The sequence below is a fragment of the Diorhabda carinulata genome, chromosome 8 (assembly GCF_026250575.1).
Source record: "Diorhabda carinulata isolate Delta chromosome 8, icDioCari1.1, whole genome shotgun sequence".
In the NCBI taxonomy this organism is placed as follows: domain Eukaryota; kingdom Metazoa; phylum Arthropoda; class Insecta; order Coleoptera; family Chrysomelidae; genus Diorhabda; species Diorhabda carinulata.
This window is the reverse complement of record NC_079467.1, coordinates 20,241,289-20,258,174: the sequence shown is the minus strand read 5'-3', so window position 1 is coordinate 20,258,174 and position 16,886 is coordinate 20,241,289. Positions and strand designations below refer to the sequence as shown.

At 32.4% G+C, this 16,886-nt stretch overlaps 1 protein-coding gene across 1 annotated transcript in view; it reads left to right on the top strand.

Annotated features, from left to right (window-relative positions):
- LOC130897608 (uncharacterized) overlaps positions 1-16,886 on the top strand; it is a 63,965-nt gene that overhangs the window by 18,895 nt on the left and 28,184 nt on the right. Inside the window, exons 10-12 of the mRNA XM_057806541.1 lie at positions 8,045-8,191; positions 14,302-14,459; positions 15,701-15,848. Coding sequence (XP_057662524.1) covers positions 8,045-8,191; positions 14,302-14,459; positions 15,701-15,848 — 453 coding nt within the window. The remainder of the gene's footprint in view (positions 1-8,044; positions 8,192-14,301; positions 14,460-15,700; positions 15,849-16,886) is intronic.

Below are 16,886 nucleotides of genomic sequence, written 5' to 3'. Positions count from 1 at the left end.
GGTTAAGTCGTGTTTAAATGTCCTATTGTTGAGGACATGTCTGACAAAGTATACAAATATTTCTCTTAGATTAAGGTGCAAAAAAAATGGAGTTTGTACACTTCTTTTGATGATTAATAAACAATTTGCTGGAAGTTTTTTTAAGTATAATAACACCTATCCAAATTTTTTCAGTAGTATCTGGAATAGTTGCTGCATCAAAAGCTATTGATCGCAACGTGCGTATCACCATAAGAACGTTTACCATTTGATACAAATTTCATGCAATATTATCCGATTTGAACGTTATTTTTACACAAAATAAATATGTCATACATATACACGTATTATTCAAAACTACCTTACCCACTCGTTAGCGCATTTTTTGCAAAAAATTGCTGATTTATACAGTGGTAAGTTCAATAAATCGAAACTTACTAAAATTATCTTTGGGTTTTTTCGATTGATTATGTTTGAAAAATAAATAAAAGCGAGCATCTTTAACATTTGAAGAATTGGAGACACACCGTACATGTCACATAAAGTTTTCCAATGTGTCAAATGTATGTTCAAATTCATCTTCATCGTCAGTAATTTGACATGCTAACCGGTTACTCGACATATTGCCCCAGCAACTTAAAAGGCCTTAGTTTACCTTTTCGAAAAATTGCTGTTATTGCATTGTTCACAAAGCACAGCCACAAAATTTTAAGATATTTGGAGATAGTAAGAGGGTGACGCTATATATTTTAAGATATAGAAAAATAACAAGTATTTTTACAGATATAATTTTATTCCAAAGTCAAACATGGCCAAATCAGGAGAAAAAGAAGAATGTTCAATGTTTCTAACAATATTTTTATGTAAAAAGCAGTCATTATGCACTTTGTGAGGATGCATTATCTTCATGCGGCATTAAGACGAAGAAGATTAAACTGCAATTGACATTTTATGTTCTCAGTTTTCTGTAAGTAGGTAGTATATTTTCAACCTTACGATGATGGTGCCATAAATACCTGACCCAACAAAAATTTTGGAAAAAATCATATTTATTTTTCATCGTAATCTTCTTTTAGTTCGATACCCTTTTCCCAGCGATGTTCAATGAGTTTTATACGCTTTTTATAATAAGAATCGTCAAGCTCATCAAAATAGTCATTAACTGCAGACATCACGATATCATTGTAAGAAAATCTTTGTAAAGCGAGTCATTTTTTCAAGTTTGGGAACAGAAAATTATCCGAGGGGGCTAGAGTGCATGAGGTAGCAATTCAAACTTTAATTAATTAATTTTGGCCATTTCGATAAGGGATGTCTAAGCTGGCGCATTGTCTTGATAAAACAACGTTTTCTTCTTAGCCAAATGTGGCCGTTTTGGCTTGATTTTATTCGCTCAAACGTTGCAATAAGTTCGCATAATACTCGACGTTGATAGTTTTTCGTTTTTCAAGATAGTCAATAGAAATTAATTCACGCGCATCCCAAAAGATAAACGCCATCACCTTGCCTGCTGATAGAACGATCTTTACTTACTCTGGAGCCGATTCTCCCTTTTCAGTCCATTGTTTTGATTGTTCTTTTGTTTCAGGTGTGAATTTTTTTTTTATTACAAAATTCGCATCAACCGTATACTGGTTATTAGCGATTTAGTAAAGATTAAGTATTTAATCTATGAATAATTGTTAAATTAATTTTATGATAGAGATCTGTTTAAGGTAATTTTTAAGGTAAGTAATGTTGTATTTTGGTCCTAAAATTTCACGTATTGTTCCGAGTGGTAGATTTGATGATGATCTTTCTGAGTTAAGAGATGAACATTCTGCGATTAAGTGTTTTATAGTTAATTTGCAATTGCAGTTGCTACATTTTGGTTAGGTTGCCTGCTCTAGCTTCAGTCTATTTTCGGAGACTTCCAAAAAAAGGAAGGAAACGGCTTCAAGGCTTGGACCACCTATGATGCATATTGTAATAAAGATACCAACGAATACATCAGCAATTGTGGATTGTAAGACGGATTCACATAATATTAGAATAATTCATGATAAGTTTGTTCATCATTTCTTTATACACAGATATGTAAATAAATTTTTACCACGATTATTATCACATATTAAGCAATCTGCTGATCTTCACAGCTTTTTTAAAAGCTTATTATTGTTTCTTTATGAAGACGTTATAACAGGAATATTTGAGTAACTTGGTTTACCATGTAAGGGGTGAAGAACTGATCCTAGAAGGGGATAAATCGAAGAGGGATCGAAGGCATAATGATGAAGAAGACAAAGAGAAACCAACCACCTTATTTCTCTTCAGGAACTCATGTTGATGGCTGATGAATACAACGTTCTCGAGTACGGGCGAATAAGGCAGGAGTGCAAAAGATCTCTCGGTCAGCTAAAGAATATTAGAAGTATGTTTTGTAGTGTACTTAATGTCAGTATATTAGAAATTATCGAAATAAGATATCCGAACTCCGGGTAAATTGAAATAATACAAAGTAATAAAAGATTCTTTTCTAGTGAATATTCGATATAAAAAATGAGTAGCAATTATACTATCTTCAAATATTACACAGACTGTAAATAACATAGAATTGCAATCTGAGCGGATAATCATGCACCAACTCAGGACCATGATGTTGAAGATGATATTTGTATCAACTCTACATTCATAAACGCAATACTGTCAGTTAAAAACTATTCTAGTCTAGTCTATCCTGGTGCAGACGTACCTACCTACGACTCACTGTTAGCTAACATGAATGTACAATTGAGACGAGTAAAAACAAACCAAGCCAAGGCTACAAAACTTGACAAAGAGAAACTTAAAAACTTGAAGCTGTTTGGAACGAATGAAAAATCATATGTTCATGAAGTAAAAGATAAAGAAGCTGAGAGATACACAAAGAAAAGATAATAACAGACGAAATTCTTTCTGTAATGCATGAGAAATGAAAAGTAAAAGGTAATAATATGATAGGAATACCAGAGAATTCAGAGATTGATAAGAAAACAATCAGAGAAGCCAGGGCAGTATGTTATGCACTTGAGAGCGCAGAAATAGAACGTTATGAAATCAATTACGACTCTTCAAACTTAAGAAGCGCAAATCTGTTGTTGGTCTGCAAGCAGTAGGAGTAGATGGAGTGCACTTAGTATCACTTAAGCTGCCAAGTAAAAATAGTATGAAACTACTAAGGATCTGGTAAAATAAAGTTCATGAAACTGGCATTATTCACAACATTGGTTGGAATTCCCTTTTGAGATCATTCAAAAAATCATAAAGCAACAAAATGCGGTGACTTTAGAACTATAAGCCTTATGATACACGTGTTAGAAACATTTTATAAAATAATTTGGTCGATACAAACATCGAGACTCTTGATCGTATAAACAAAATGTTAAATAGAATACTTTGGCCATGTAATGCGCAACCCTGTAGAGTACGATCTTCAAAACTTGTAAAACAAGGCAACATAATGAGTAGAAGAAGCATATAATATTGTGGTTGAAAATATTCGTCTATATTTGGGAAAAACAACTCGCCATTTCGCGCTGCAGTAAATAAAACAATGGTAGTCAATATGATAGCCAACATGGGAGTCATAGATCGATAACGGTCACGGCACGTGAAACAGAAGATAACGCTAATACATTAATTACTGAAGAAACTCACCAATACACACCAAGCACCAAAGAATTTTCAAAGCAAACGAAGATGTGCTATCGACCGGAAAGGCCCTGATTCGACACCAAATCGGCAAATCGTTTTTCCATTGAGGTTAAAAACTTTTGATATTTTTCTTTTCGTTAATTGTTAAGTGGAAGGGAGAAATTAGACTGTGTGAAATAATAATCAATGAATTTCACATTACAAGTTAAATAAAAGGTGTGTACTATATATATATTCACAAAGATTGAACAAAATCAGTTTATGTGTACTTGTTTTGTTATATATCCATAAATCTTGACTGCAAAATCCATACACAATATAAACTTACCTTTTTGAAAGTACTGCAGTTTACAAATATGTAAAAATAGCATTTTCCTAATTAACAATTTGTGGTGAGAAAATTGGTTTTAGTCTTATCAATTTTATCTCCAACCATGCGATAAGTTTGTCAAAAACTACCAATTTGAAAAAAACTATGATCAGTTGACAGTACTTGTTGACAGCGTGAATATATTTGAATATTTTAGAAGGGCGTTATAAATTCAATATAGAGGTACGTATACCAAGTTTCGAATCGTTTTTAAAAATTAAACTGTTGAAATATCGGAAAAATGTAAATTCAGTTAATTATACTTAATATGAAATTCATTTGAAGGTATTTGAAAATATTAATGAGAGCACAACAGTCTATAGAATTCGATTTTGTTGTATTAATTTTTACGTAAAAGGATGAATTATTATTACAGAAATGATTGTATAACATTTTTTTAACCCAAATAAAGTTCAAGTTCATTGTGTTCAACATAAATTTTCCATACATCATTATGGAATTTCTCTATAACTTAAAATCACTACCGCACTTGAAGTAGATTTACCTCAATTGGCTGCAAAGCGTGTCCTTGGCGACACTAAAATTTCTTACCCATACATTCAGCAGATCTATTCTGGTTATAGTTTCCCAGAAAAGTCTTTGCCAGTCTAAACCCCTGTAGGTTGTCCCAATAATTGGTTTTGCTCCTATCTACATTCTTTTCCAGTGTTTTTTCCATCGTTCTGTAGCTGACACCAAAGGAAACCAATCTAGGCAATCCCAAACAAATTTGAATTTTACGATATTGGAACCTAGAGTTCTAATAACTGCTTAACTATCGGACAAGATGATGATCTCCTGTTTGCGATAGTTCCTCTCTAGATTGAACTGAATACATTTTTCAATTGCATAGATTTTTGCTTGAAAAATGCTTGGTGTGCTGCCCAGGCTTTCCGACTGTTTGGTTTTGGGCGGAACTAATACTTTTATTACATAATATTTGAAGTAAGAATAGATTACTAGTACTAGTACGTATTTCAATCAATATCACCACAACATAAAATATAATTCAAAAGAAAAGAGACAATGGATGGAGTAAAAACAAAACAGAAATTAACGCCTAGAGTTTATGTTAAATAATATGTCTTATATTTTGATTAATAAGTGAACCATTATAGTAACTGTATTATCTTTTTAAATATGAGTTTTAAATATGAGTATATGAACATCAGTTCAGCTGTAACAACCCAACACGGCTCAGACCTGGAATCAAGCTTGGCTCAGTCTTGACTAGCACACATGAACCAGTTAAGGCAACCAAGCATGAGTGAGTCTTGGCAGTGATGCATGGCCAATGGTAGCAACCAAGCTTGGGAACCTGTTATCATTCCAGACTTTTACCATGGCTGAGCCAAGCCACGCTTACAAGCGTGGGCCAAAGTTGCACAACCTTGCACCAAGCCCATATTTGGCAACATTGTTTCTTCTTGTATGGGTTTACAAGCTGATAATGTATTATACTTACAGTCATTCACGTTACGTCAATTATATCAAATATATAACTTTAATTAAAGTATTTAGAATTGTTAGAAAATCAAATAATTCGTGCAATAAGAAAAGTGGTTAATAATAATTTTGAAGACATTTGGTTTCTGCTACACCATCACAGAAATTTTTTGAATGAAGATTTCCAGAACAGATAGAATTGAGAAACGGGTACAATAAAGTGGTCAGCCATATAACCAGATTTATCGCCTTTGGAGTATTTTTTGTCTGACCATATTTGAAAAACGTTATGTACTAGACAAAACCTTAAAATTTGGATGAAGAAAAAGAATACTACACCTTGTCGAATAGCAAATCAACAATTGCGTAACTACGTATTAGCTTTCAATAATATACGTGATTACAGTTAAATAAAAGAAGGAAAACAACTTGAGAGGACCCCATAAATCATTTTTTTCAATAACTGTAGAATAAATGAAGTAAGAATTATACGGTCTATCAATAGTTCCATTTGTAATTAATGTAATTAGTGTAATAAATAAATTAATAGATTATTATGCAGTGTATACTGAATATACTCAATATTTTGTATTGACTCATGCTGATGTTATTGATCGATATTTCTAGTAGCCTTGTACCGAAATTGGCAGATTAAAAGTTCAATTTTATTAAATAATCCAACATAACAAATGTTTTTGTTTAATATTAACAAAACAATTCAATCGAAAATTTTCTTATTAACCTAAAACTAATCATAACCTCACAATAAAAACAGTAAATAAGATAGTAAACAGCAACATTAATAGCGCTAAATGAATAAATCATTTTTATGAAAGTATTTGAACATTAACTGGTTTCAAATACATATATTGTTCAATTGAAACATCTCAGAAACATCACTTTCAATATTAATGACAAAATTGAAAATAGTGGTGACCTCATTGTTAGTTTCTGTTTTATGTTACTCATATATTTATTTAACGAAATGGCGAATGTAACGAAGCCCCAATACAAGAGAAATTTATTATAGACGTATAAAAACGCATTTTATCATGACTAAAGTTGACTTGTAGATAAAAAAATGATAATCCTGAAATACATAGTATCAGAAATTTCACATCCCTAAATAAATTATATTTTGAATATAAAAATAACATATTTTCATTGTAAATAAATAAATAATAAAATAAAAATTACCTAAGAGGACGTATATTTGATTGATTCTTGCACCTATTTTTGCTTTTTACGTCCTCTGATTCTTTTGAATATTCCTTGAACCGATTTGACTGAACGCTGTCTCGATATTATGTTGTTTAAAAGTTCTTGAAAGTTTAAGAAACTCTACATTTATGTCACGAGCGTATTTGAATGTTGATTTTTGAAGCTTAAAACTTTAATAATCCTATTAAAATAAAATAAAATCGCTGTATACGTTTTCCGTTCGTGGAGGCGACTCCCTACACATTCTTTTCGAGTTGAACAAGAGCACGGATCACGTAACGCCATACCGATTTTCAGAAACTGAAGGCAAACTAATTGAGAACTCTTTAGATGCTTTGTGGATACACCAAGTTGACTTAGACTCGCTGCTAATATTGAGATGGAAAACTAACAAACGAGACCATTGAAGCTGAAAAGATTCCTTGGATTCTGGTGAAAGTCCCAGCAACAAAGTGAGCTCAATATCTCTTCCCAATGGCGGCTATAAAAAGAAAAATACTTGAAAGTTATTTCATTTCCCTGGTTGCCACACAAATACCGAACACTTGGTTGGTGTCTATTGATTAACAGGATTGGCTTTCTATTGTCTTAAACAGTGATGAGAGTCGTCTTCCAATATCAATTCACCAAGTATACATGCCGGTTCTCTTTTCTAATTCCTACAGGCTTAAATCTTATTATTTTCATGCAAACCACGATTCCTCATCATATTGTGTTTTCCAATGAGTTTCGTCATTTTCAATGACAATCAAAGTATCAATTCCAAATTGCCAAGTGGTTATAAATGAGTAGCCTTGGTATATAATTTGTATCACTATTTCAAGTGTTTATAATATTTCTTGTTGATCCAAAGATTCCAAAAATATAAATTATTCTTATCATGTGGGAGTGATATGAAGGAGGTTTATATAGTTTATATTAAACTGTGAATGATTGGTAAGCTCATAATTGTGATTTCTACAATAGCATATTAAAACATTATCGCCAAAAAAACGTTAAGATTTTTTATGGTAGTTTCAAGGATTGATTTGTATGAAAAAAATGTTTTCTTTTTATTTGCGCAATAATGTATTTGCTACGGTCCACAGTACTGAACGACTTAAGATTAAATTTCTATTTAAAAACTTATTGATTATTTCTTTCATCTTTGATTTAGAAAGAACATAATGAAAAAATACATAAATGAATTTTTTTATGTCATAATTGATAACAATTGATAGGAATATTATCAAATCGTAACAAATTTTAACGAATAAGTTGAAGTTTCAAGTGATTTTCTGATAATTTATTTGGTTCCAGTATCTGACTTCTTTCCACGGTTCGTGGGTTGTATTGAGGTGATTGAGAAATAATTGAAAGAAAATGAAGCAAATACTGCATTCAAAGTGCTGTTCTACAAAAGTAATATCAATAATCTTAGCTGCACTAATAGTGTTGTTTATAGGTGTGTTAGTGTTAAGTTTCTATGGAATTTCTAAAATTATCGAAGTCAATTTACATCAGGTAACTTTTGAATAATCAAAAATTCGATGTCATTTATTTTTACTTCGGATGTGAAAATATTCATTGTGACTACTTTCAATTGAAGCAACATACAATATTTATAATACTTTTTATTATAAATTTGCAGATACAACAAAACATTATCATATCAAAACGCAAATCATATCATTATATCAACATATCATTAAAAATAGTTATACTTCTTGATTTTATTGTATGTCCAGCTAATTTAAGCGATTTTCGTCGGTATTGTTGCTACTCCCAGAATTGATCCCAATTATTTTCGGAACATATTATAAACTAGAATTCTATATTGATGAAATAATAATCAATATGCGTATGAAAATTGAAATTGACGGTATTATTTGAGAAACTAATAAGTCATTCATATAACTAAATTTACTAATTTCTTTCTTTCTTCATATAATCGATTCGTTGACGTTATCTATTTTACACAATCTTCTTTCCCTGTCCAGTGGGGTTTTTCCGGCTATCCTGCGTAGCACTTTCATATCTGCTGTTTCCATAATTCTTTCGGTTTTCGCCGTTTCTGGCCGTGTCTCTGCGGTGTAGGTCATTATGGGTCTTACCGTGGCGTTGTATATTTTCGATCTGGCTTCTATTCCGATATTACGTAATATAATATTCTGGAAGGAATCAGGATTATCAAATAATAATTCTACTCTGTAAGATCTTGGATTAGATTCAAATAATCAGAAGCAAAAGCTCATTTTAGTAACTTCTAAGCATTTCAACCAATAGAAAATGTAGCCATTTCAGAAATTTAGATATAAACTATGGAAAACGAGATATATAAAATCGAAATTTGTCATGGAATGCCTGGAGGCACTAAACAAAGTAGGCAGAAAAAATAATATTCCTCTCCTACTCTGCTTGCTCGCTGAGGTATAAAGAAGAAATGAGAAAGTGAAAAATTTTACGACCAAATAGTCGGTCTAGAGGCATTTTGTTTCTCAGGAAGTAATCACAAGAAAGTGGAATTGGGAAGAACGGAAAACCTCAATTGAGCAGACAAATGGTAATTTTTATTTCGTTTTAGATATACAAAGCTGTGTCTTGAAAACAATGACCATGAAACAAGCACCATGAGAATAAAAAACTATACTTTGTGTATATGTATGACTTTGTGGTCTTTTATAAGTATTAATTCTACTTTTATCGTTAATAACTTCGTTAATCCATTTCGCCAAGATCGATAACAAATTTCTAGAAGGGATTAGAAGATAACCAAATACTAATATTACTTTAACATAGTACAATAATTGAAATGGACAAATTAACCATTTTTCAATTTTATATCAATACACATACACATAAGAACAATTTTTGAATAGTTCCCCGTTAAATGTTTATAGGATATATATGAAGTATCATTCAAATATCAGTCAAAAAGTGGCTTTTATCATTTTTGTTTAAATATAAAATACTTACTACCCATCAATTTGGGTTTTTAAGTTACAAATGCACCAATGATGCTATATTCTCTCTCTAGACTAAACAACCATCATTCCACTGCAACAACTTTTTGTGATTTTTCTAAGGCTTCCGATTGTGTTAATCATAATATTTGGAGCAACAAATTGCAATACTACGGTTTCAGGGGAACACCTCTTGCATAGTTTAAGTCATATCTTACCAACAGAAGTCAGCTTGTAAGGGTGGATACAACTTTGTCATCAGATGTAAAATATGTCTATTTGCAAACGACGCTAATTTTTCTTGGACCAACCCTGATCCCACGGCACCATATCTAGTGACCTAATCACACTTAAATCATGGTGCGATTCTTATGTTCTCTGTCTCAACGTTTCTATAACCAATGTTTTATCATATAAAAATACATAGCAGCTTTTTTTTTAAACAATACCACCATTGACGTTGAATCTGTAAAATTCTTAGGGCTTGTTGTGGACAGTACCTTGAAATGGGAACTACTACTTCTGTTTTGCGCTGAGATGAGTTTCCACAGGACTGAACTGAACCACGTTCTTAACAGTCTATTGTACCCTTATTGAGTCGCATCTGAGATATGCCCTTCCCTTCTGGGGTACGTGTGGTGAGATTTAATTTGAGCAAATCTTCAAACTACAAAAGAGAGCTATTAGATATTTACTCGGACTAAACAGCAGGGCTCACTGCAGGGACTTCTTCAAAATATTAAAAATTCTGACTCTTTCTTTCTATATTCATCTTTGAATCCGTCTACACAATTTGTAAGCACGCTTCTCCAATTTCAGAAAGATCGTTGCACGGCTATCCTCTTAGGAGCGCGGAGCACGACCTGTACCTACCTACTCCACGTTCAGAATTGGTAAAGCTCAATATTTTACCTTGCAAAAAATTGCACAATCACTTGCCAATTTAAATCAAATCGATATCATCTTTTTTCGCATTCCGCAATAATTTGAGGGCATTTTTACTGGAAAGTGCCTTAATTCTGGTCATGCTGCATACTGGTTTAATTTTTGCTATGGACTTGTATACGACTTATATACCAACTATTATCTATTACTATCACCTATCATTTTGTTACTCATTGTGATTTTATTCTGTATATCCAAATTTTATTTTATTTATATCTTTATTTAGTTATTTGTATGTATGTATTTTAGTTTTTACCAGCTTTTGTCTACAAATTATTACAATTTTTTCACAATAAAAAATTTCTCTCTCTCTCTCTATCTCAATTTAAATTTATTTAGTTAATAAATATATTTATTGAATAATTAATTAATTATATATAATTAATAAATGAAAACAATATGACATAACCACTCATAAAAAATGAAAAAGTAGTAACAGTTGGTATCAAATAATTAAGTAAAAAAGTCCGATTATGCCATTTAAAATGTTCTAAAATTAATAATAGCTCTACATTTCCTTCCTATACTAGACTTAATTTCAATCTTATCCGATAGTTTTATAGCATGTTCATTGGCTACTACTCCGGACTTTGTCCTGATATATGATATATGTCCTGATCCTGATATATGTTCAATGCATATGGAACTGGAAACAATCAACTGCTCCTAGAAACATTTGTAGAGAAACGAAATCATTCCTTCCACCTATGCTGATTCCTCCCCCCAATACCATTGATATGTAATCTAGGCAGACTATTCCAACACCACTAGTTTTAGTGAGGAAAGTCATTTAAACGTGAATGTTCGGTATTGGACTGTCGCAAATTGTCACAGGTTTCTCGAGAAAATGAATATTTGGAAAGGTAATTTGCAAAACCTCATCATTGGACCTGTATTTCCAAATATTAACTTAATTTATTAGGTTTATCTGTAGATGTTGCAAAACGCAATTGAACCGTATTTTGGAATATCCACACTATTTGGATGACCTACCAACTTTGGATTTTTTTTGTAGGGGTATCATGACTCGATAGTTTAAGCAACTCGAAAGCAACTCACTTCAAGAAGTGCAAGAAAATTTTTAAAATAGGACACTCCAAATAATTATTACAGTACATTCAACAATCTATAATTAATATTGAATGAATCAAACTTCAGGAGTGAATTTTATATATAATCCTTTCACCCTATAAAGTGGAGGGGTGTTCATTGTACTATTAGCTAATTTCTCATAAAAAGTTACCAGTCCTCTCCATCTTATGCTAAAGTTTTCGCTTTGACCCATAACCTTTCCTTTTTTTTAAGATTTTCCTTATGATATTATCCTATGTTATTCGTGGTTTTCTCCTTTTCCTTTCATTTTAGAGACGATTTTGTTTATTTACGGCAAACTAGAGATTTGCCTATATCAGTGACAAACCTGTAAGATTCCTTACCCACATGAATAATAATAACCTCATCCCAAGCATAAAAAACACAACGAACCTCTTTCTCACTCACTGGAAAAAGTTGCCACCCTAAAGCCGGTCCTGCCTGGATGAAATTCCAAAAATCTGCGAAAGCGCGCGTGGCGCCTTTTACTTACTTTTTATAAACCGCGGAATTTTATATCCGTTTTTATGGCAAGCGGTTTATTTGCATTGTTTCTTTTGGATAATTTCTAGGAATGGCTATTTATTTATTTGTTTTGTTTCTTTATGTTCTAGAAATTTGGAGAATTTTATTTGTGGTATATAAATAGTTTCTGTAGCGCAGTTTATAATAAATATTAAGTAATCGAAGAATTTAAATAAATTATTCAAGCTAGTAACAGTGATAAGTGAATTATATAAATTAGTTAAGTGTAGTGTAAGGTAGTTAAATAAATTATAAACATAGGAGACATTGTTTATTAATTGACCCTACAAATAAAAATAAGAAAAATATTACAATAGTAACCCTTAAAGTACTTCTTAAGAATATGTCCAATGGAAAAGCGAACCACAGGTATTCACATATTTTTTGCTTATCCATGTTTGCTGGTTTTGATTGATAAGCTTCAAAAGATTAAATAGACTTTTGTTTACTAATTATTCTTTGTATGATAAGATAAGTTATCATGCTTTTATCAGATAAGAGTGTAATTTGTAAACGTTGATATTGTAAAACATAAATATAGCTTTGATTTCATATTGGAAAATAAAAGAAAGTTTCACGTATGGTTATCCCTTAGTACAAAATATTTAATGAGGAAAATGGAGAAATTAAGGAATCTGAGGGGAATCCTAAAAAACCAGCGAAAACAGAGTGGACAATTTTTTCAAAAAAACTGTAATGTTTCTCTAATTCCATTATGTAATACTATTTTCTAGAAATTACAACTTATTCAAAATACAGTGCTTATTAGATCCACGATTCCATTTGTCCTATCTATCAAGATCGTAATTCTAATATTACACTACTACTGCTGAAAAGTAAGTAGGTTAAAGTTAAACCTTCTGTATACAAGATAGGCCGCGAAGTCTACACACATATGGAACTAACAGGTCACTGTCTTCATCGTGTACTGGCCACGACGGAATGGCTGCAAATCAATATGTGGAAACCGGTGTTTTGGAAAACCTGATAACTGGTTAATCCACCCAGTTGCTCATCTTGGAAGGTGGAACGGGCTTGACACGTGTTTACCTTGTTTGAATGCCGTTAAAATCTTTTTTATACCTTCTTTCGAACGGCGAAGGCCAACCCTTGTGCTTCTTTTTTAATACTAACGGGGGTTTTTATTCTTGAAAATAATCTTTCGGTAGCGTGATCAAATAACATCGCTGATGTGTGGTAACTACAAAATCTCGCTATACCGGCTCCATATACACCCATAGAGGCAGGAATGGGCTTTTCCTACTATAACTTCCTCATGGTCTTCTTCGAATGGCGCTAGTCGGTTGTGAATAGTAAATTTCTTTTACCTATTTTACCTATCGTAGTAGAGTCTAAAATTGTCATTTTGGAGTACCTGGTACTTGTAGTATGGCGTATAAATATTGAGAAGACCGAACTTTACTGACCCTGCATTTGTCGGATTGAGTGTTCAGATCTTTAATCACATTTTTCTTGTAGTTGTAAGTGTTTATAACTTGAGCTTGGGAAGCCATTATGAAGTCTTCGGTCTCTGGAAAAAGTGAGCCATCTGTTTGAAGCTTCTTTGATATGGAGCTGGTTGAAGTCTTGATTATTGTTCCAGAAAACCAGCGAAACACGTTGACTGGAGATGGTGCTGCAACAAGGGTGTTAATCGGCACACTGCTCATGGTTTAATCCACGTCGAAAGTAATAGAAAACCATCGCATGACAATTGTTAGGTTATGTTGTTGTTTTAATAGAAGATGATTTCGAAAGGTGCTTGTTGTTCTTCATCATCATCGTTCGTGTTAAACTCTAAATACCTTCTTGCTATGATTTCGTCGATTTCAGGATTCAAAAAGAGTAAGTTGAAACAGGTTTGGAATAGGAGTTTATTGCCTGGACTAAGTTTTTGCATTTGATTGGGAAATCATAAGTGATTTTACCTTTTATTGTATATATCTTGGATTCTAGCTTTTGCCTGCTTTATTAATATTATTATTTTGATTATTATTTTCAATATTATCATCAGCATCATCATCATTATCATAATTATTCTGTTATAATTATTTTCATTATTAATTCTCAAATAATTCCAATATTGACTCAAGTCGGCTCTATTTTTAGTCAGTGGAATTGAAGGAAAACACAGACCAATGGGACAGATTTATCGACTTACCGATACCAATATCTTTGAAAGTATATATTTTTAACGTAACAAATTCGGATGAAGTACTGAATGGTGAAAAACCTAAGTTAATAGAAGTTGGACCGTATGTGTACAGGTACATAGTGCTTATATATTTTTTTTTGTAATCTATCAGAAAAAATTTATTTCGGTAATATACAACTTCTTATTGGTAATATCATTCATCTGTTAAGAGCATCGCCTCTTCTCTCCGGCAACAGTTAAACTGGTCGAGTACTTTAGTACTCAGCTCCACCTTTTTAGATCTTGTCAATGAGATATGGTCTAATTTCACTAGGAGTCGTACGATGTACGTTACCTCTGTTGAAGCTATATGAGGAGAACCCTGAGAGAATTGATAATTCCCCTTTTTTGAACTCTTAGAAGTCGATGAACTGCTCCATATGACCTTGAAGCTTTAATTAGAACAAGAAACTAAACATTATTGACCAGTAATGGGCAACAACGTGAGCTAAACCCTATCTTGACCATCCATTTACCCGAAAAATAAGCCTTCTGGGTTTGAGCCTCTTTTTCCGATGGAGTTAACATGGAGTAAGGATCTGAAATTGAATATTTGACATAAGCCATGGTCAAGTATGTTTCCTTGGAATAAACATGTGGAAATTGATAATAGTAAAACATTAAAGGTGCACATAACTACTTGACTGATAGCAGAACACATCACGATTTGGCATAACAAAGTAAGTCAAAGTACCGCGAGAAAAACCCTTGTTAATATACAATGACTTACTCGTGCGTGTATCACTGAAGATATTAGACCGACATAAAAAATTAACTTATTTAATGGAATTTTCAAATAATGGCTCATTATTTTTCAATCGGTGATGGAGTCTGCTCCCAAAGTCTTTCCTGACATTTCGAAAAATGCCTGAAGCCCATGTTGTTTCAGTTGAATAATTTCTTCTTGCAAAATTATTGTAGAGCAATAATGTTTTCTCAAATGAATAAATGTTCAATAAGACTATTATCAAGATTACAAGTAAATACTTGTCTTTGGATAATGTATATGACTTTCCATGAAAATTTGTGGATTTTCGTCGCTCCTTTATCGACAATATTGCTAGTAACATACCCAAAAAACGTATAGTTATTTAGTAAAACAAATATTTTGCTAAATATATTGGTTTTTAAGAGATCATCTTCAAAAATCTCTTTAAGAATTTACATTTCAACGGTAGTGCTTTTCTTATTATTTCATAAGATATTACAATACTTGAAATATTTCTATAATAATTGTTGAACTCTCATTGAAGATATCGGACATCGACTTTATCTATACAAACTCGAAGATTTCATTTTTCATTGTTATTTCAGAGAAAATATTCATAAAGATATCTCATCCACAAATAACGATGAAGACAGTGTAACTTACCAGAAAATAACAACAATAACATTCGATCCAGACCAGTCTGGCGATTTTAAAGAGACTGATGAAGTAATTATAGTCAACCCAGCACTATTAGTAAGTATAATATATTACTTTAAACATATTTTTCTTTTAAATCTGTTTCCTTAAAGCCTAAATTCGTCTACTTTTGTAGCGTGTCCAAATTCGAAGGCATCAAAATCGTAATTGTATTCATTGGTCATGTGTGTGTATCTTTAGGTAGAAAAACGTGGAAGAACTCGAATAAAATCGACAGATTAACAAAGGCGTACCACTAAGCATCAAAACAGGCGCTTCGGGTAACTACCCCTGCGACACCCTTTTGCTACTAGTCATTAAACTGCTTACTAGAAGAGGGCGGTAAACCAGTTACTATACGCAAACTATATCACCGCATTTAAGACATTTTCATATTGAACAAAAATTTCTTTCAAAGTAAATCACTGTCATCAACGTTGGAACTCGTGTAGGAAACGCAGAATTGGGAGGCAGAATCGCGTATTATCGATTTAACGATAAATCACGATGCCATGTAGAGCGACGTGTTGTTGTCATGTACCTAGGACCATTGGAATGTTTATTTGATGTCGTACAAATCACTTTAGTGTCCTAAATAGACTCCAAGGAGCTGACATTGGTGATATTATTTCACCCCGGTCACCAGATCAAAATAAGTGTTACTTATCCAAATTCCAAAAATATTAGACCTGACCCACTTAAACTTAGAAATATAATTTATTTAGCGGAGGGCTGCATATGTTCCGAAATTTCGAAAATGTGAAATAATTAAAAAATGGTGGACCTTAGGTATACTATGCCTTATATAAAGTTATATTGAAATTTCGCGTAGATTCTAAAAATTTGATAAAAACCATAGCATTCCGCTTAAAATAACGAAGTTTGACTCCACTTCTGGTATAACTGGAAGTTTCAGAAAACTGAAATTATTTTAGCTGAAACGAGCATTTCGGAAAACCTAGTGGCACTAGTCGCAGTACTTTCCGATATACATATCGATTCAGCTCGTCGTCAAGGACCCTGTATATAGTTCGATACCATAAGTCCATGTGGGCTTGAGTATCTGCTTATAAAGTATAAGCTTATTGTGTAGAG